Source organism: Anas acuta, chromosome Z, assembly GCF_963932015.1.
Source record: "Anas acuta chromosome Z, bAnaAcu1.1, whole genome shotgun sequence".
NCBI classification, from domain to species: domain Eukaryota; kingdom Metazoa; phylum Chordata; class Aves; order Anseriformes; family Anatidae; genus Anas; species Anas acuta.
The window spans coordinates 25855055-25875383 of NC_089017.1; the positions used below are offsets into that span (position 1 = coordinate 25855055).

Sequence of the window (20329 nt, forward strand, 5' to 3'; positions counted from 1 at the left end):
GATTGATAAAGGCATGTTTATTGTTGCTACAGTAGTATATTGTAATTTGCAGTGCTTTCACTCCCATACTGTATTGATCTTGGTTTTAAGTAGAAATTAACTTCTTTAAAAATACATTGTTCTTATGTGGGCTTATTGCATTTTTTTATTCTTCATAAGCTAGTGTTGAAAGAGACTAGCACTATTGAGAGTCTACAACTGCATCACTGTTGTAGAAAAATCGTTTTTTGTCCATTCCTCTGTACCCACTTTGCTTAAATTCAATTTCTAGAATTGACTGTCATGCTTGAGAAAAAGTTCTAGCATTTATGTAGTGTGTGGTATCCTTAAGGGTCAGAATTTTACAAAATTGCAGCAAAATTTTAGTAGTGATTTAGAAAAGGGAGGTTTTGAAAGGTCAAAGATAAGTTTTTGCTGAGTGTCAGTTACTCTTGTCAAACTAGCAGCTGATCTCCAGAAATGGCAAGACCTGACAACTCTTATTATAGCCACGGGTGGCTCTTGTCCCTTGACATTTTTCACAAGCAGAGCTAATCTGCCTCAGATTGGACACACGAATGCCAGGACCATTATTTTGACTGAAGAAGGAAATACAAACCAGTTCCTCTAACCTTTATCCATCATTTGCTGGATGGTGGTGTATGTAGTGTTCATTAAGACCCATTGTCCCACAGATGAACCTTGCAACTCTAATTGAACAGTGTTCTGAGCTTTAAAGTGTACTTTACAGCTCGAAGGAGTGGATAGAATGGCAGTCTTAGATTAAGAGGCGTGTATAATTTCTTGTTACTGAGTGTGCTAAAAGGAAAACATTATGCCTGCTGTACGAGTGCAGCTTTTCAACAGCCTTCTCCAGGATAGCTATGGAGTCAATAGGCAAACCAGATAGGAAATTGTCCAAGGAGACAGTTGTCTCTTCTGTATGCATATCTTCTGGAGTCAAACTTCTGTTTCTATAATTAAGGTCCAAAGAGAAACACAGAAAATGTATGGCTTGCATTTAAAGAGGATTACTTCTCTGTGGTATTGGTACAGAGGATTGTGTGATATATTATCCTAGTCCCAAGATAGTAGTCTTTTTTTTTTTTTTTCTGAATGAAAAAACACACCAAACCCTACAGAACTAGCATTGCCTTTGTCTGTCAAAATCTGAAGCTGCTTTGTAAAACATCAGTATTAGAAGTGACTTGATTTGAGTGCCAGTGTTGTTTTACTAAATGACTTTTCCTGGCTTAGAAGTGCATATATATTTTTTTAACAGTAAAAAAATAATGCTTCTTTAAAAAACAAATTACAAGAACTTAAAATTACGAATAAATTTTACATAGAAATTGATCCCTAAGAGAGACTGAGTGCAGTTGTTTTCTAGAGTATGTACTGTATACATTGTTGATGGAATATTTGTTTTAGTGATCAGTGTGGGGAGCATTTTATTTTTAGGCAAGAGATGCGTGAAGATTTGGATAATTTTCAGTGTTTTTCCACTTTTATAGAAACACATATTGGCAAGTAAATGGGACATTTTAGAGTGTTTCAGAAATAATAAGATTTAGATTGTTAGCCTGGAAAATTCTTAGAAGGCAGAAGAAAATTTGAAAGAAAAAACCTGCTATACTAATACTTTTACACTTGGTTTTCAGCTCTGATAGGGAACTAATAAAGGTAGAGAACACTCTAGTGTTGGTTTTCAGGGGTTATTCCGTACGTGTCCAGAGGTTAAAGAGATATTAAATAAAAAGGAAGAATTAAATAAAATACTATTTATGTCTTTTTCTAGAGAAGCTTATGGATTTCATCAATTCCTTTATGATGCACTATTTTTATATTGTTGACATCATATTGAGCCACAAAATTGAGCACAGGAAGTTCCGCACCAACATGTGAAAGAATTTCTTCATGGTGAGGGTGACGGAGCACTGGGACAGGCTGCCCAGGGAGGTTGTGGAGTTCCTTCTCTGGAGATATTCAAGGCCCATCTGGATGCCTACCTGGACAGCCTGCTCTAAGGAACCTGCTTTGGCATATGGTTGGACCTGATGATCTTTTGAGGTCCCTTCCAACCAATCCCTACAATTCTGTGATATAAACCAAATACTAAAATAAAGATATATGTGATCAGGTCTGAGCAGTGCTTAATTCTGTGAAATAAATGTAAATTGAAATATATATAGAGGATCACAGAATGGCTTGGATGGCTTGGAATGGAAGGGACCTTAAAGATCACCCAGTTTCAACCCCCTGCCATGGGCAGGGTCACCTCCTACCAGACCAGGTTGCCCAAAGCCCCATCCAGCCTGGCCTTGAACACCTCCAGGGATGGGGCATCCACAGCTTCTGTAGGCAACCTGTGCCAGTGCCTTACCACCCTCTGAATAAAGAATTTCCTCCTGATCTCTAATCTAAATCTCCCCTCTTTTACTTTAAAACCATACCCCCTTGTCCTGTCATTATCTGATTGAGCAAAGAGTCGCTCTCCATCTTTTTTGTAAGACTCCTTCAAGCTGCAGTGAGGTTCCCCCCGAGCCTTGCCTTCTCTTTTTCAGGCTGAACATCCCCAGCTCTCTCAGCCTTTCTTCATAGGAGAGGTGCTCCAGCCCCTTGATCATCTTTGTGGCCCTCCTCTGGACCTGCTTTAACCCCCATCCTTCTTGTGCTGGAGGCAGCACTCCAAATGGGTCTTCAGAAGAGAAGGGCAGAGCAGAGGGGGACAATCCCCTCCCTCGATCTGCTGGCCATGCCTCTCTTCATGCAACCCAGGCTGGAGTTTGATTAGTTTAAATGATCTTTAGTAAGCTCATGAAACTATGGCAAACTGTGGTGTTTCCGGTATTTCATTAGTAAATCAGCAAGCATGTGTTTGGATGTCAATAGTAGTTACTAAAAATTGCAATCTAATTTTATCTATTGATCAAAACTTCTAGTTGGTAAGTACAGTGACCAAAAGCAAATTGAATTGGATTGCAAATTAAAAATTTTGTTCATTAAAAATTGTAAAATATTACATGAGGGAATGGAATAGAGAAAGCAGCTTATAATCAGTCTTTCATGGTACTGTAAATTAAAGCTTTTCAAAAGAGCAGATATCAGCCAGTCTTTAGCTTATAGTTTATTCTTTTGCACTGCCAGCTACATTTTTTGCTGATAGGCTATGCAGTAAATTCTAGCAGGTTTTCTTTTGTTTCTGTTTCAATTTTGATTACATGCTTCTTTGAACTAAACTGCAAATATGATGGCTTGTCTTTAAACTTGCACAGTGTAAAGACAGGTGAAATTACTGGAATTGCTATAACGTACATTATATATGAAAATGGAAATTTTAACACAACCATGCTATTTATATTTTGTGTTGGCAGTTCTTACTGCCAACTGCTTACTTATATGTGGTTTCTTGATTAGTGGGTCATGCCTGAGCTTGGTTTTCAGATGTGTCTGTATTTGTGGAGTCACTAGGTATTTCATGTTTTTTAGGATCAGTGAAAATTCATTGCCTGTGTTTCAACTTATGTAGCCAGAATTAGTAGACATCTTTGAGAATATAAGTCTTAGCTGTTAGAGCTCAATTCTGTATTTCACATTCACTAAGAAGTTGTGTAGTTATTTTGGGAACTCAAAGGATGAAAGGTTAATTTTTAACCCTTACATTGAACAAGTACTTTTGTGGTCCATTGTTTGAAGTAGAGAATTACTTTTGTTTTCAACAAGAAGCAAGCAAAGTATTTATTTTTTTCTTTTAATGAGAATATTTAGTCCTTTAAGAGTTTTTTTCACAGATTATGTAGATGTGAACTGATTCTGTAAGTCATGAATCTTCAGAACTTTCTCAAAGTTAGTTAGTTTCAAGAACATAGTAATATAAAAAGGGTTTTAGTAACCTTACCATTGAATATAAAAAAGATTGGGTTTTAGTACAGTCAGTTAAACAATTAAAGTCAATTAATTAATTCTTTAATTAATAAAAAAAATCAAATTAATTTTAAATATCAGCATGAATAGTGATTTGTTCTTCTGCCCATGAAAAATCTTGTCTGTGGTTTTACTATCCTTCCTTTTCAAAGTTATTATTGAAGCTTTGCCAGCCTTTGCTGATATTTATAATAACCCATCCCTCTTCTAAGGATAGTGGCTCTGTCTGCAGCCGGTCTTTTCACTGCTTGTTCTTAATCACAATATAGGTTGTCTCTACTAGGTTCTTATTTGCAACTATTAAGGAATCATAAAACCTGTTTTTGCCGAAGTTATCATTGCTGCTTTAATGTGTACCAATCACCATTGCAAATATCTTGCCAACTATACCGGTTAATGTCAGTCTAATACACAGTGATCAGATTCTTTAAGATGTTCCACACATGGAGGGTTTCAAGCATAATACAACATTTCATTTGAAAACAGTTGATGTTACATGGGATTTTGATTTTGCGGAGTAATGCAGAAATGTACTTAAGTCACAATGCAAATGCAAATTACTTTCAGCAGAGTGTAGGAAGTGTAATTGTTGTGGTTTAACACAGCTGGCAGGCAGCTAAGCACCACGAAGTCATTTTCCCACTCCTCCCACAGTGGGATGGGGGAAAGAAACAAAAAAGGTAAACATTCAAGAAATCATTGATTGAGATAAGGACAGTTTAATAAGAAACAAAACAAAAGACAAAATAAAACAACAACAAACAAAAGAATAGTAGCGATCCCCCACCAAAATGATGCACAATGCAGTTGCTCATCAACAGTCAACTGATGCCCAGCCAGTTCCCCAGCAATAGCAGCCCCTGCCCCTGGCCAACTCTCCCCAGTTTTATTGCTCAGTGGTGTTATATGGTGTGGAATACCCCTTCAGTCAGTTTGGGTCAGCTGTCCTGGCTCATCTCCCAGCTCCTCATGCACCCCCAGCCTCCTTGCTGGCAGGGCATCACGAGAAGCTGAAATGTCCTTGGCTCTGTGTGAGCACGGCTTTTCAAAACCTAAACCATCAGCATGGTTTTCATCCTAAATCTAAAACAAAGTAACACATCAGGTACTATGATGAAAAATTAACCTATTCCATCCAAAACTAGGACAGTAATATACAGTTCAATCACAATACCAAGTACAAATTACGTTGAGCAACATGTAGCAATTGTTATACACAGTTAAATCACAAACGAAACGTGAATTTCATTACAGGACTCTAATAACATCCTTAAGAAAAATCAGAGTATCCCAGTACCTAAATGTATCTTTTAAATCATCCTTTTAAAAGTTTTTTGAACTCTGATTTTTTCTGACTTCTCAAAATGTTTTGAAATCTACTGCAACTGGAATGTTGCAGCTTTTTGATATTTTACTTTTTAAATAAATCACCCTATTATTTTATCTTTTGAGCTAAACTTTATTTAGTCCAGGAGCTATTAGGTTTAGTCTCTAGTGCTCTGCTTCAGTTTGGCTGACTTCACATACACTTTTTATGAGAACTGAAGCCTTAATTTATAATTCAGAAATTAAACTCCCTAACCAAGAATGTATATGTATTTTAGAGTACTGTCACAAGAAATTGAAGTCTTTACATTTTCATGTTTTGCTATGAAAGTTAGGCTTTCATACTGAAAAAAAAAAAAAAAAAAGAAGAAACAGAATTTCTGAAATTGAGTTTGCTGATATACTGCAGGAACAGTGAAGTTCAAAATTCCAAGTCTTTCTCCCTGACTGAATTTTTTTTTATTAGTTCCTCCAGGACATTTGAAACTACCCGTAATGCCTCCCAGGGCTCAGATTATGTTCAACTACCTGAAAAATAACAGATGCTGCTATGCTGTTCATTGCAGAGAATGCTGCTGTACAAAACCAGGAAACATCAGTGGAACATAACCCCAAGCAGCAAAATCATTGTTGTGATTGGCAAAAGCAAATTGTACTGTATTAGTGTCTATGGCTTTTCACATCTGCTGGGTTAAATCAGCAAATACTGGCAACGGCCCATTCTGCAAATGGCCCAAATGTTTTCCGTCTGAGAATCTGAGTTTAACTTAGTAAGCAAAAATCACTCAAAGCAATGGTATTGAGTGTTGGAACAAGTTTGTCATGAACTATTAAACCAATAACATTTGTGAGAACATTTATTTCATTCACTTACCCATTTGGAAAATAGCTCAGTAACTGTTCATACATACTTTTTTTTGAAGGAGTTGTCTTTCTATGAAAACCCATTCTGGGGTATAGTTTGTTTAGCTAGATATTTTCTTAATTTTTTAACTTTTCTTAGATATGTAGAGGGATACAGGTGTCTATAAATACTTGCATGACTGAAAACTGGTATATCCTGAATTACATTACAGAGATAAACTAGTACAATATAAATACTCTTTTCAAGTACAAATGTGGTCACAGGAACTAGAATGGAATTTCGCATTGGTAATCACCTTAATAGCATCAGTACCACTATGGCTGAATTATTGTATGATACAGTGAGTTTTATAACAACAGTTTTGCATTTATTTAAAGCCATTAATTGGCTCACCAAGTGTTTCTGTCTCTCTTTGAAGCAGAAAAGGACTACTTGCTCTATTCACACAGGAAACAAAATATTTAACCTCACTATGAATTTTATCTGGTAAAATAATACTACAACAAATCATTACAGTTACAGTAAAATAAAAATGTCCCAGTACTTCATGAAAAATTGGAATCTCTAGCCACTGGTGAGGAGGTATTTAAACATAAAGAAATACCCTGTATAATGTCATCCCGTTAATACTGGCTTTTGTGTGAATATTCAGTCACAGACAGAAACATAGCAGAAGTTTAAAGCAACGGACATTGTTCATATGAGAGTCTCTTAAAAAAACAAAGGTTTGCATACTAACAGATTTGCATGGTAATATCCTGTTGAAAGGAGATAATGGACAGAAATGTCATCCACTCCACATGCTTTTTATCAAAGCATACTGACAATTTATTTAATGATTTGTTGTTAAGGTGTATGAATAATCATGAGATATATAGTCAAAGGATAACCAGTAAAGGGTTTTAAGCATATGTTTACTCTAGCACAGCTCAGCTCTGTCTTTTTACTTGTACATATGATGCACAATACCTGTGCAACAGAACTCAGTTTTATGTTTGTGACTGAGTCCGTTATTCTGACCAAGTTATTTAAATGCATGCAATACCAAATTTATTGGAAGATATTTGATGTTACAAATTAGCAGAGTGATACAGCAATGTACTGAGATCACAATACAACCACAGTATAGCAATTGCAGTATACAGTTGGATCGCAGAAGAAATGTGTCTTTCACTACTGGTCTTTATATGTTCACTGTCAAGATGCTGGATGTCACCAGTAGAGAGAAAGCATTGCATGAGTTGAAGTCAGCTCAGACCTGTCACCGTCTTCAAAGGTCACTTTGCTCCATGGTCAGCTCTTATCCTCTATGTAGGACAGAGCCACATACACAGTTCCTATATTCTGGTCTGGCTGGCTCAGGAAGACATTCACACTCTTCTCATCAGCTCAGGGAAAAACATTTACACAATGAGCTGATCCACCCAACTGATACAGCTGTTTATCTAAAACAAAGACCACCATCTGGTCCTCTTTATGTTGTGATAAATTCAGCTTCTTTTGCAACAGCTGTGGTCAGTCACTCCTTAGATTTTTTTCCTGAAATTCATGAGCGCAGAGCCCTTGCCCATCTCCTCTGAGTCTTCTTGCATTGTAGCAGTTTATTGACTGATAACATGATGCATGAAGGATAAATGTATAAATTAGAGGAACAATGCCCTGATTTACATACAAAATATGCCTCCATCATAAAGAATATTTCAGGAGAGACTGCAAGTGTTTGTTAGGCAGAATAAAAGAGTCTCCACTGCTTAAAGTCCTGTTTCACGCAGGATGTCCAAAATTTTTTCTGTCGTACAAAATAATAACTGAGCATGGAGCTCCTTTTATGTTGTTTAAAGACAAGACCGCCTCGTATTTCTGTTTCTTTGTTTCCTCCTTTGAATCAGAGAATTCTTGAAACTCTGATAGATAACCTCACATTTGTTTCCTTTGAGTTACATATCCTTGTTAATGAACTAAATCTTGTGAGATCCCTGTAGCTCTTATTCATTACACATGGGCGATTGAAGTTCAATTCAGAATTGTAAAGGTGATGGCTGGTTTGAGATTAGAGTTTATCTTAATGTACATTTACAGTAATGTTTTGAACTTTAAAAGGATAGTAGGTTGTAGAAGTTCTATGATATTTAACTTTCACAGAATGGTTGAGGTGGAATGTCATCTGGTCCAAGCCCTGTGCTCAAGCAGGATCTTTTAGACCTGGTTGACCAAGTCCATGTCTAGAGAGCTGTTTAATGCAGCGCATACCTTTTATTTTTATTTTATTTTATTTTTCTCAGTATTAGCAAAGGCACCCTACTGGCTCATGTTCAACTCGGTATCCACCAGGACTCCTCAGGTCCTTTTTTGACAAGCTGTTTTCCAGCTTGGTATACCCCAGTATGTCCTGGTGCCTAGGGTTGTTCCTTGCCATGTGCAGGACCTTGCACTTCTTGTTGAACTGCATGAGGTTCCTGCCTGCCTATTTCTCTGGTCTGTCAAAGTCCTTCTGGACGGCAGCATGACCCTTGGTGTACTCCCAAGTCCACAGATGACAAAACTGAGAGGACTGGGTGATACAAATCATTAATGAAGATGTTAGACAGGACTGAACCCAGTATTAACTACTGGGGTACTCTGCTAGTTACAGGCCTCTGACTAGACTGTTCCACTGATCACTAGCCCCTGGATTGTCTGCTCATCTGGCTCATAGGTTAGTAGATTGTTTACAAGGAACTGATTTATGGGAGTGTCAAAGGCCTTACTGCAGTCCATGTAGACAATATCCAATGTTCTGCCATCATCTACCAGACCAGTCATTTCAGTTTTACCTAGTTGGCCAAGCATGACTTTCCATTGATGAATCCGTGGTGGCCAGCCTATAGTTATGTGTCCTCCTTCTTGCCATTCTTGAAGATAAGAGTGACATCTACTTTCCTCCAGTCTTCAAGCACTTCTGACAATCACCGTGATCTGTCCCTCACTCTTGTAGATGCATAAAACAAATATACATCTAGTCTGCTTAAGATTTCCCTGACTGGATCCTCTTCCACCAAGACTAAATCTTTCTTGCTTCCTGTTATTCCTATAGTCTCTGGGACCTGTGGTTCCTGAGGGTTAGGCTTGTTATCACAGATGGAGGCAAAGAAGCCATTCGGTACCTCGGACTTCTCCCTGTCCTGTGTGGGTATTCCATCTTGTTCAGCTATGGGCCCACATTCTCTCTAGACTTCATTTCTCCCCAGCGTACTTATAGAAACTTTTCTTGTTGACTTTGTCATCCCCAGCCAGATTCTGTTCAACTTGGGCCTTAGCTTTCCTAACTTCATTTCTGGATGCTCAGACAATGTCTCCGTGTTTGGTCCAGGTTACCTGTCCTTGCTTCCACACTGTGTATTCTTCCTTTCTGTGTTTGCATTTAGCCACATGTTCATCTATGCAGGCTTCCTGGCATTTTTGCCTGATTTCCTCTTTTGGACGTCTTTTGAGCTTGGATGAGGTGACACTTCAATATTAACCAGCTTTCTTGGGCCCCTTTTCTTGTCAGGGCCTTATCCCATAGGACTCTTCCAAGTAGATCGCTGAAGTGGCTAATGTTCATTGTTGTGACCTTGCTTTTCACCCTTCTCCATGCCCTTAGGATCTTTAACTCTATTGCAGCCAAAGCTGTCTTTGACCTTCATTTTCCCAACAAAGCCTTCATTATTAGTGAGTGGAGGTACAACAGAGTGCCTCCCCTTACTGGCTCCTCTATGACCCAAAGGAGGAAGATACTGTCAGTGCACTCCAGAAACATTGACTTCATATGTCCTGCTGTGGTGATCCTTCAACTGATATTAGGGTGGTAGAAGTATCCCATGAGGAACAGGGACTACGAACGTGATACTGCTGCTGTCTGTCTATAGAGGGGCTCAGGCACTTGTTCTGCCTGGTCAGGTCTCCTGTAGCAGGCAACCACGATAGTGTCACCTTTACATGTCCTCACTTTAATGCTAGTGCATAAGCTCGCAGTTGCTGTTGTTTTGTTTCCTGACTGTGTTTGATCTGTTTTAGCTATGATTTCTGGGAGTCGTGGCTACGTAGATGTTCTTAATGATGCAACTACAAGTCTTTATTTTTCTTTCTTATACTGAATCATTTTAAAATCTTTTAAAAATTTAGTTTAATTGAATTTTTATGTGTTGCAAGATGTTGTGTAAATAGTTCGTTTTAATGTAAAAATAGTTTATTTTAGTGTAGATAATTTAGTTTTTATTCTATATAATTCCTCAAGCATGTAAATTTGCGTATAATAAAGGCTTCATGTGGTAACCAGAGGAATTTCAGTTTTGCAGTTTACATAAATAAACCATCTACTGTATCTTTGTAGTTACAGAATTTTAATACATACTGAGAAAGCATTCTTGGTTCTTCTCTTGGTTTCCCTTCTAAGTGAGGAATGAATACATAGATCTTACTATAGTCAGCCTGTAATCATGGTTCCTTATCTACAGAAGATCTCCTGAGACAAATAGCCTCAGAGAAAAAGAGAACTTAAATGTAAGAAAGTGAATCATCTAATTACAGATCTCTCTCATTGTTAAGCAATTTTGAATTTGTGTAAGTTGCACTTATATTTCAGATTTAGTGTAACATTTACACTTGAACATTGGATAGCATTCTGTATAGAGAAGGCATTCTGCTAAAGAGATGTTTATTTTTGTAGCTGACATGACAGCTTGAATTTTTGATATAATATTTGTTGCTATGGGAATAAATACTATATCTAGAGTGTTATGATTCAGATGGAGATCAAACAACAGGAATAGATAGATCAACTGAAGACTTTAAAGATGGTTCTTTGAGTATTTTTCAGTGTGTTATGGCTGAGAATTTGGAATCTTGAAAAGTGCTGTCAATTGAGCAACTAATGTATATTCAATTTCCTTGTCATGGCTAGCAGGTGCAGCTCCTGTATTTTATTTCCTCTGACAGCAAGATGTATTCTGTAGTATATGTAAGTTGATTTGACTTTTCTTTACCAAAGAGTGTCAAGAATGCAATATTCACTTTTGTTTTGATTAATTCTTAATTTGGAATGTAAGTTGTAAAAAGCAAATGACACATCTGAGTTCTTACCAGGGGATTCTGATAAGCACCCATTCAGAATCCTGCTCATGTACTTACTGCCAGTTAGGAAGTGTCAGTGATTTGATCCAGGTGACAGCAGACATGAAAATCAAGACAGATTGCTTAGCTGAATTTCATGTGTTTTTATAAAAGAAATGCTCATTATAGATATACTGTATACCAGAGACTGTATCCAATATCACAGCACTGGCTGATCTGAATCTTTTAGATTATCTACTTGGGCCATTGGTAGCTGCTTTAGTAGCAAGGCCAATGTGTCACAAAGCAATTTGACTGAATAATGACCTGAATAATGGTGTTGATGGTTGGCATTGTTGCATAAGTGATCATCAAACCTTATTCTCACAGCACTCAGACAACATTCTCAGGTTCTTGCAGAAAAGCACCAATATGTAAGATTTTTAGTGAAGTGTCATGCTCATAAGTGCTTCATGAAACATTATGCACTGGTCTTGGAAAGTAGATGTGATTTTTGGAGTGCAAAGTTTGGTTTTGTCAAATCTTGAGTATTAAGAAACTGCACCGATAGGTAGTTGTATTCCTGCTTATGACAGTGGATATTCTGAAATTTTTTAATCAGTGTGAGCACTGCAAATTGTTTATCACAGAATCACAGAATCGTCTAGGTTGCAAGAGACCTCCAAGATCACCTAGTCCAACCTCTGACCTAACACTAGAAGTCCTCCACTAAACCATATCACTACACTCTACATCTAAACGTCTTTTAAAGACCTCTAAGGATGCTGACTTAACCACATCTGTGGTTAAGCCCATTCCAATGCCTTACAACCCTTTCAGTAAAGAAGTTTTTCCTAATATCCAACCTAAACCTCCCCTGGCGCAACTTGAGCCCATTCCCCCTCATCCTATCACTGGGCGTGTGGGAGAATAGACCAATCCCCACCTTGCTAAGCCTCCTATAAGGTACTTAGAGAGAGTGATACGGTTGCCCCTTAGCCTCCTCTTCTGCAGGCTTTTCATTCTTTGAGGATCCTCAGTTGAAATGGATTTTGAATGGAGTGAAACTGGAGGTTGCAGTTGTCTTGTGTCCCTTTTACCATTGCAATAAGAGTGTAAGGAGGTGCTGATACCCTCTCTGCCTCTAGCAGATATATCTGGTCAAAATCTGAATTCACTTGAAGCACCCTGAACCCCCACTCATACCAATGTGAGTCAGGAAAGTAAATCTATTTTAGGCTAAGTCACTGATTGCTCTTCAGTTATATAGCAAGTAATGGAAGGAGTCAATATACAGAATAAATAGCAAAATAATTTCTACAAAAGTACAAGTTTTCCATGTTTTTAGGGGGAAATTAACAGTATTTTGGAATTATCAAATGAACAAGTAAAGAATGGCTGTAACATGTTCCAGGACAATAGCATTTGTTACATCAAGTGATTTTTACACTGCCTTTTTTTTTTTTTTTATTTCAAACTGTTTGGAAACTGTTCTTTATTTTCTTGCCTGTTTGGATAACTAGACTCTTAGGTTTTATTCATGCTATATAACTTGTCTAACTTAATGGAAACCAGGAAGCTAACTATACCTGTACCCGCTAGGAAGCTAACTTGCAAATCCGTCCTGTAAATGCTCTTGGTGTGTGTTTGAAAAAGTAAACAAAGTGATATTGCCGATATTCAATTTATGAAGAATATTTATGTATAAGATTGCATTTTCTACCTGGTGAGAAAGTTACTGAAGGCAACGTTGTCATATTCTGTAATGGGAGTCACGTACTCTAACTTTTTTTAATATCAATTTTATTTGACATTTTGTGATTTTGGTGTGTGGGTAGGTGAATATTGATTGTGAGGAGATGAAATAATATTTCTGAAGCTCTTGAAAGATGATAAATTAAGCTCAGGGTTGCCTAGCAAATTCTTGGAGAGAACTGAGAATCATAAAACATACAGCAGTGACAATAGAGGATCAGAAATGTTATCTCTCTCTCTCAAGAACATCCTTTCTCTGCAGTCTTGATTTGTATACTCTTAATTTTATATCACATTCCTTTCAAAAGTGGTGGGCTAGCTAGCCTCCCTTTGAAAGGAGGATATTTCTCCTTGCCTAGGTGAGCTATGGGGTTTGATTTGGTAAAGAAGAGAGAGAGATTACAAGGAGTAACATGCAAGAGCATCACATAAGAGAGCTTGGGTGTCATATTTGATGCAAATAGACTGAAAGACTGCAGTAAGGAGCATGGAGAAGACAGAGCCATCTCAAAGTAGATGGAAGGAATAATTAGAGATGTTAGAGATCTGAGGCAACATAGGAGGGCTTTAAGTCAAAAAGTAAGTGGAAGTAGTTGCTCTAAACATAATGCAAGGGGGAAAATAAATTTACTAAAAGTGTTATTTTTTTTGGAGGCTGTAGCAGTTCAATATGTTTGCCTATGGCATTTTGTCCCTGACTTCATTTGGAATGAGGTTTGAAAATAAATACTAGGCTCTTTAAAGCAAAACAAAACGTTGTAAGAGTATTTCCAGCTTTTCTCCTGGCCTTTGCATTCTTTTCACTCCCTCAGTCTGGAAAGGATTTGTAAAAAAATTTCAAGGGAGAACAGGAATGGTGGAGTTTATTGGTAGTAAAGATGTAAATATGTAAAGATGTAAAGATGTAAAGATGTCTCATTAAAGCAGAACCAATACAGTGTTGAACATATCAGTGTACTGTAGGCAGTGGTAAACCGGAGAACAGTGTAAGAGAAGTAGAACTGTCATTCTAGAATTGGTTCCACGATTAAAAAACTGAAGATAAATTTTGTCTCAAAAGTACCATAATAGGCTGATGTTCAGGGTGAAGACTTCAATGCCCATGGAAGAATCATTCAACAATGATAAGGAGTGGTGCAATCACACAATACCAGAACATCCCAAGTTGGAAGGGACTCATAAGGATTATGCAGTCCAACTCCTGACTCCACACAGGACTACCTAAAAATCAGATCATATGTCTAAGAGTGTTGTTCAAATGCTTCTTGAACTCCATCAGGCTTGGTGCCATGACCACTTACTTCCGTGGGGAGCCTGTCCCAGTGCCCGACCACCCTCTCAATGAAGAACCTTTTCCTAACCCCCAGCCTGACCCTCCCCTGTGCCAGCTCCATGCTCTTCCCTCGGGTCCTGTCACTGTCCCCAAAGAGCAGAGCTCAGTGCCTGCCCCTCTTCTCCTCTTGTGAGGAAGTTAAAAGCTGCAATGAGGTTGCCCCTCAATATCCTCTAGGCTGAACAAACTAAGTGATTTCAGCCTCTCCTGTGTCCATGTCTCATATGTCTTCCTGGTTAGACCTTCCTTCATCCTTGTTGCCCTTGTTTGGACACTGTCCTTCGATGTTCTTATATTGTGGCATCCAAAACTGCACACAGTACTGCACCATCAGCCTACTGTTCACACTATATAGTAAGAACATAGAACTTGTCAAGCTGTATGCCAGTCCTTTTTTTACCAGAAGGATGTTGTCATAGACAGTAACAAAGGCTTTGCTGAAATTCAAAAAGATCGCGTCTGCTTGGCTTCCATTGGTCAACTAGATGGGTAGTCATAGAATTGTAGAATCACAGAATGGCTCAAGTTCCAAGGATCCTTCAAAGGATCATCTAGTTCCACCCTCCCACCTGTAGGTAGGGATGCCACAGATGAGATCAGGTTGGTCAAGGTTCCATCCAGGCTGGCCTCGAACACCTCCAGGGATGGGGCATCCACAACTTCTCTGGGCAACCTGTACCAGTGCCTTACTGCCCTTACAATGTAGAATTTTAATCTTAATATCTAGTCTTTCAGTTTAAGAATGTTTCCCCTTGTCCTGTCATTATCTACCTGAGTAAAGAGTCGTCCTCCATCTTTTTTATAAGACCCCTTTATGTATAGAAATATCTAAATCGGGTCTCCCCAGAGCCTTCTCTCCTCCAGGCTGAACATCCCCAGTTGTCTCTGTCTTTATTCATAGGAAAGGTGCTCCAGCCATCTCAAAATCTTTGCAGCCCTTCTCTGGACTTACTCTAACATGTTCACATCTTCGTTGTGCTGGAGGCCCCAAACCTGGATGCAGTACTCCAGGTGGGGGCTCACAAGGGCAGAGTAGAGGAGGACAGTTACCTCCCTGCAACTCTGTTGATGCAGCCCATAATGCAGTTGGCCTTCTTGGCTGCAAGAGTGCACTGCTGGCTTATGTTGAGCCTTTCCTCCACCAGAACCCCTAAGTCTGTCCCCTCAGGGCTGGTCTCAAAGAGTTGTTCTCCCATTCTGTACTCCTGTCTGGGATTGCCCCAACCCAGGTGCAGCACCTTACACCTGGACTTGTTGAACTGACTGTGATTCACGTGGGCCCACTTTTCCAGCCTGTCCAAGTCCCTTTGAATGCTATCTCTTCCTTCTGTTGTATCAACTGCACCACTCAGCTTGGTGTCATCTGCGAACTTGCTGAGGGTGCACACAAACCCCCTGTTTTCACTGTCTGTGCGTTTCCTTCTGCCTAAGTTTGACTAGCAGGTCCTTACTCAACCAAGCTGGTTTTGTACCTTCCCTGCTTGATTTATTGCATATGGGAATAGAGAGCTCATGCTCTCCAAGGAAAATATCCTTAAAGAATTGCCACCTCTCATCCGATCCTGTGTGCCTAAGGGCTGTGTCCCATGGGATCTCATCCACTAATTCTTTGAACAGCTGGAATTTTTCTCTTCTGAAGTTCAGGGTCCTGACTTAGCTCTTAGCTGGGCCTATATCCCTCAAGATCACAAACTCAGTCAGGGTGTTTTCACTGCAGCCCAGGCTTCTTCCAATCTTAACCTCTTCAATGAGCTCTTCATTTCCTTTGTCTTAAAAGCAAATTAAGTTAGTTAAACAGGACTTTCCTCTTATGAACCCTTGCTGGCTTTGATCAATGACTGTGTTGTCTTTCAAGTGTTTTTCAGTAACTCCCAGAATAATTTCCATAATTTTCCAGGCATTGAAGTGAGACTGACGGGTTTGCAATTACCAGGCTATTCTTTCTCACCCTTCCTGAGAACAGGAACAACGTCTGCCAGCTTTCAGTCATAGAATCACAGAAACATCGAATGGCTTGTGTGGGAAAGGACCTTAAAGATCATCTAGTTGCAATCCCACTGCCATAGGCAGGGATGTCATCCACCAGATCAGGTTGCCCAGGGCCGCATCCAGCCCTGGGCAACCCTTGAACATCTCCAGGGATGGGGCATCCACTACAGTTAACTGGGACCACTGCAGATTCCCAAGACTGTTGAAAAATAACAGAGATGTCTCATGATGACATCAGCCAGCTCTAATTACCCTAGGATGAATCTCATTGGGCCCCGCAGACTTACGGACATTCAGCTGCAGCAGCAAAACTTGCACAGGTTTGGATTTTGCTAGGAGTTTATCATTCCAACAGTCATGAGACGGAAAGATTTCAGATCCAAAGTGCACAATAGATATAGAATATGTAAGTTACACACCCTCTCAATAAATTGTATATTCCTCTCTGTTATCTGGACTGATCAAGCCCTGAATTCACTGTGAGGTCACAAGAATGATGAAAATATTTAAAATAATGGCAATATAAGCTCCTAAAGGAAATGGTGCCAAAGAACAAATTTGGAGAAAAAAGTTAGCAAAAACAAAGCCACATTTGAGACCATTCTGTGAGGAAAAAATAAATAGATAATAATGGAACTAGAGGCAGAGATTTCACATCTGGTTGCTTTACAGATCTGGAAAATTTCAAGTAACAGAAGAAGTGTGATTGGACTTTAAAAAAAAAAATCTAAGAGCTTAGTAAAGTCTTTAAATTAAAAAGAAAAAGGAAAAAAAATAATTCAGAAAACTAAAAAAGTGATCCTGGCATTTTATATTTCATATCCTACTTATGTTTGGCTATTTCTTCATTGCTATTCTTTTGCAGCTGCATTATCCAGAAGAAAAAACTGCTGCTGAATATTGACTTGGTGACAGCTTTTTTTTTTTTCAGACATTTTGCATTTTCCTTCTATATGGATTATTGGTAAATGTTTATTGAATTGACATGAGTTCTTCTGAGAAACTATATAAAATGGAATAAAATTCACATTCAGGATATATTAATTACTTTTTTGAAACATTGAGCTTGCTTGTATATAGATACCATAATTCCAATTTTTTCAATGCTGATAGAAATGCTATAAACTTGATAGTGCTTTTGTAGCAACTTATGACAATTTATCATAGGAGGAGACCCATAAAGCTTCTGTTTTTTTGTTCTTGTTTTTTTTTTTTAAATGGATGGAGGCAGTCATGGGATGAAAGAATGTGATGATTCGGCTTAATGTTCTTCACTGAATATTTCTGTTGTTGGAACTTTCTGCTTCTGCAATAAACATGTTTTCTTAAATACAGTATTAGAAACAGACTGCATACTTTAGACCTTTTTTGTTATCTGAGAATTCTGTTCGATGACTTTTCAATATTCTTTGCCATTTTGCCTTCCACATTCACACAATTTTCTTCTGTTCTAATTGCACCTGTGTGTCTTCTCATTGATTGAAGATCACTGCCCGCTTGAATGAACAGAACCACAGATCTGATCATTAATCAGAGTACGTATATAAGGACACAATTTGGGGGGGGAAGCTTTAAATTTCCTGTCAGGAATGCTTTCCACAATGAAAAAATACTTCCCTCCTCATAATCCGTATATTTTGCAGGTAGGGTCACTAGATAGCGTGTGAAGATCCCTTGAGGTTTCCAAACAGCTTAAATATGTGATTAAGCTGAAATTCTGGTGTTGACTCAGTCATTAATAATTATGCTATTGATTTCTTTGGCGCAAGGTTTTACACTTGGTCTCCATTCCCAGGATTCCTTTTTCCATGTCTTTCTCAACAGCAAATGACTATTAGATTATGCCTATTGGGTAAACTCTTTAAGCATCAACAGGATTTTTACTCTCCAACTTCTCTAGAGGCTTTCATAGTCAACTTTATGAATGAGCGCTACGCAGACACACAGCTCATAAATAAACTTCTAAAACATCTAGAACAGATCACTAGTATTATAAAACAATTTTTTCTTGCAATGCACTACAGCATGCACTGTACCTGTCAGTCCAGCTATATAATAGATCTGATTGTTCCACATTATTTACAGATTATAACTTTTGTTTTGGAAAACGAGTGACAAATTACACAAAAAAAATGAGAGGTGCTGTTTGTGTGAAAAGAGTGATATTTCTGGTTCAGCATGGCTAGATACATTTTGACTGGGAGGAGCTTAAAGTACATGGCCAGATAGGTGGTGGCGTAGAGGTTGGAGGCATTAAGGAGTGGAGACAGAGACTTTAAAGCTGTGGATGAGTGTGAATAGAAATTCTAAATAGAAGAGCTACTGAAATGCTTTCGAATACTTTCTGTTGACCAGTCAGCTTATGACCTAGTTGTCGAAGTGCTTTTTTGTGTGCTTGTCATGATGCGTAATTCCTTTAGACTTTGTATTCATTCTCAGATTTTCTTTATAGTTGTTTGATTTCATTGTTAATGAACATGACAAACTCTGTTCCAAAAAGCCAATATAACCAATTGTTTGCTGTCCTGGTTTCAGTTAGGACAGAGTTAATTTTCTTCCTAGTAACTGGTAGGGTGCTGTGTTTTGGATAGGGATGAGAAGAGTGCTGATAACATGCTGATGTTTTAATTGTTGCAGAGCAGTGCTCACACCAAGGCAAGGACGTTTCAGCTTCTCACTGTCTCGCCAGCAGGCAGGCTGAGGGTGCAGCAAGAGCTGGGAGGGGAGAGACCCAAGACAGCTGACCCAAACTAGCCAAAGGGGTATTCCATACCATCTTACATCATGTTAAAGAATATATAGGGGTGGCTAGCAGGGGTGGGATGGCCAGACTGCTCGGAGTTAGGCTGGGCATAGGTCAGCAGGTGGTGAGCAATTGCCTTGTGCATCACTTGTTTCGTACACATTATTACTATTATCATCATTATTGTTATTATTATTTTTCTGTCTTAATAAACCATCTCTATCTCAGCTTGCAGGCTTCACTTTCCCGTTTCTCTCCCCCATCCCAGAGAGGGAGGGGAGAGGGTGAGCAAACAGCTGTGTGGTGTGTAGCTGCCGGCCCGGTTAAACCACAGCATTTGCTTTCATGGAGTCACAGACTAGTTGAGGTTGTAAGGGACCTCTGCAGGTCATCTGATCCAATCCCTCTGCTCAAGGAGGAACACTTCGAACAGGTTGCCCAGGACCCTGTCCATGTGGCTTTTTAGCTTTTCAAGGAGGAATACTCCAGCACCTTTCCGGGCAAACTGCTCTGGTGCTCCACCACCTTCACAGTAAAGAAATGTTTCCTGATGTTCAGGCAGAACTTCCTGTTTTCCAGTTTCTGCCAATTGCCTCTTGTTCTGATTTTTTCTTTAAGAACTGCCTGAAACAACTGTAATGGAAGAGGATGTTCAAGAGACAGAGACATGGGCTAGGCCTCTGATCTCCCTTTGGCAGACGAGAGTACCTAATTTCAGTGCTGAAAAAGAATACAATGCAGCTTGTGCAAAAAAGGAACCTCACTGTGCCATTTGCACTCTTCTCATGCCATACTATAAGGTAAGCAAGATCCTTAGACTTCTACCTCTGAGTAGCATGTGAGATATCTGCCCAGCTACAGCATTTCCAGTAAATAAGTAGCAAATTAGGAATCAGATAAAATTATGCATTTGGTTTGTATGAAAAGTAAATTAACTCAATATCATTAAAATTAGTACTGATACTCTATCTACCTGCATTCATCCTTGGTTGCAGACAGTTTGGTGCTTATGTAGAGAAAAGTTACACTTTTGAAGGTGATGAATCCACACAGGTTTGCATCTTTTAGCTACTTTCTTATATGTCAAATGTTTTTCATCAGAGCCTTTTCCTCATCTCCTTTCTGCAGTGTTGAAAAAATAACTTTTCACGGTACTTCTTAGGAATAGTATTCTCATAGAAACATTCTAATGCAATGTACTGTTCAATATCGGCTTATGGAATTTGTGTCAAACAGCAACTAAAAATACTGATACAGTTCCCTAGTACTAATTCTGAAACTATTAAATAGGAAGCCCAACTGCGTGGGAACTGGAAAAAATATTTGCACTGGACCCAGGTAGAAG

At 38.7% G+C, this 20329-nt stretch overlaps 1 protein-coding gene across 6 annotated transcripts in view; it reads left to right on the forward strand.

The window, feature by feature from the left end:
- Positions 1-20329, forward strand: part of KDM4C (lysine demethylase 4C) — a 268004-nt gene that overhangs the window by 151384 nt on the left and 96291 nt on the right. For 4 of the 6 annotated variants that reach the window (XM_068666441.1, XM_068666442.1, XM_068666445.1 and 1 more), the window contains one exon: positions 19603-19784. The exons of the other annotated variants lie outside the window; for them this stretch is intronic. In XM_068666441.1, the coding sequence (XP_068522542.1) occupies positions 19603-19784 (182 nt within the window). The remainder of the gene's footprint in view (positions 1-19602; positions 19785-20329) is intronic. 6 annotated transcript variants of the gene reach the window in all.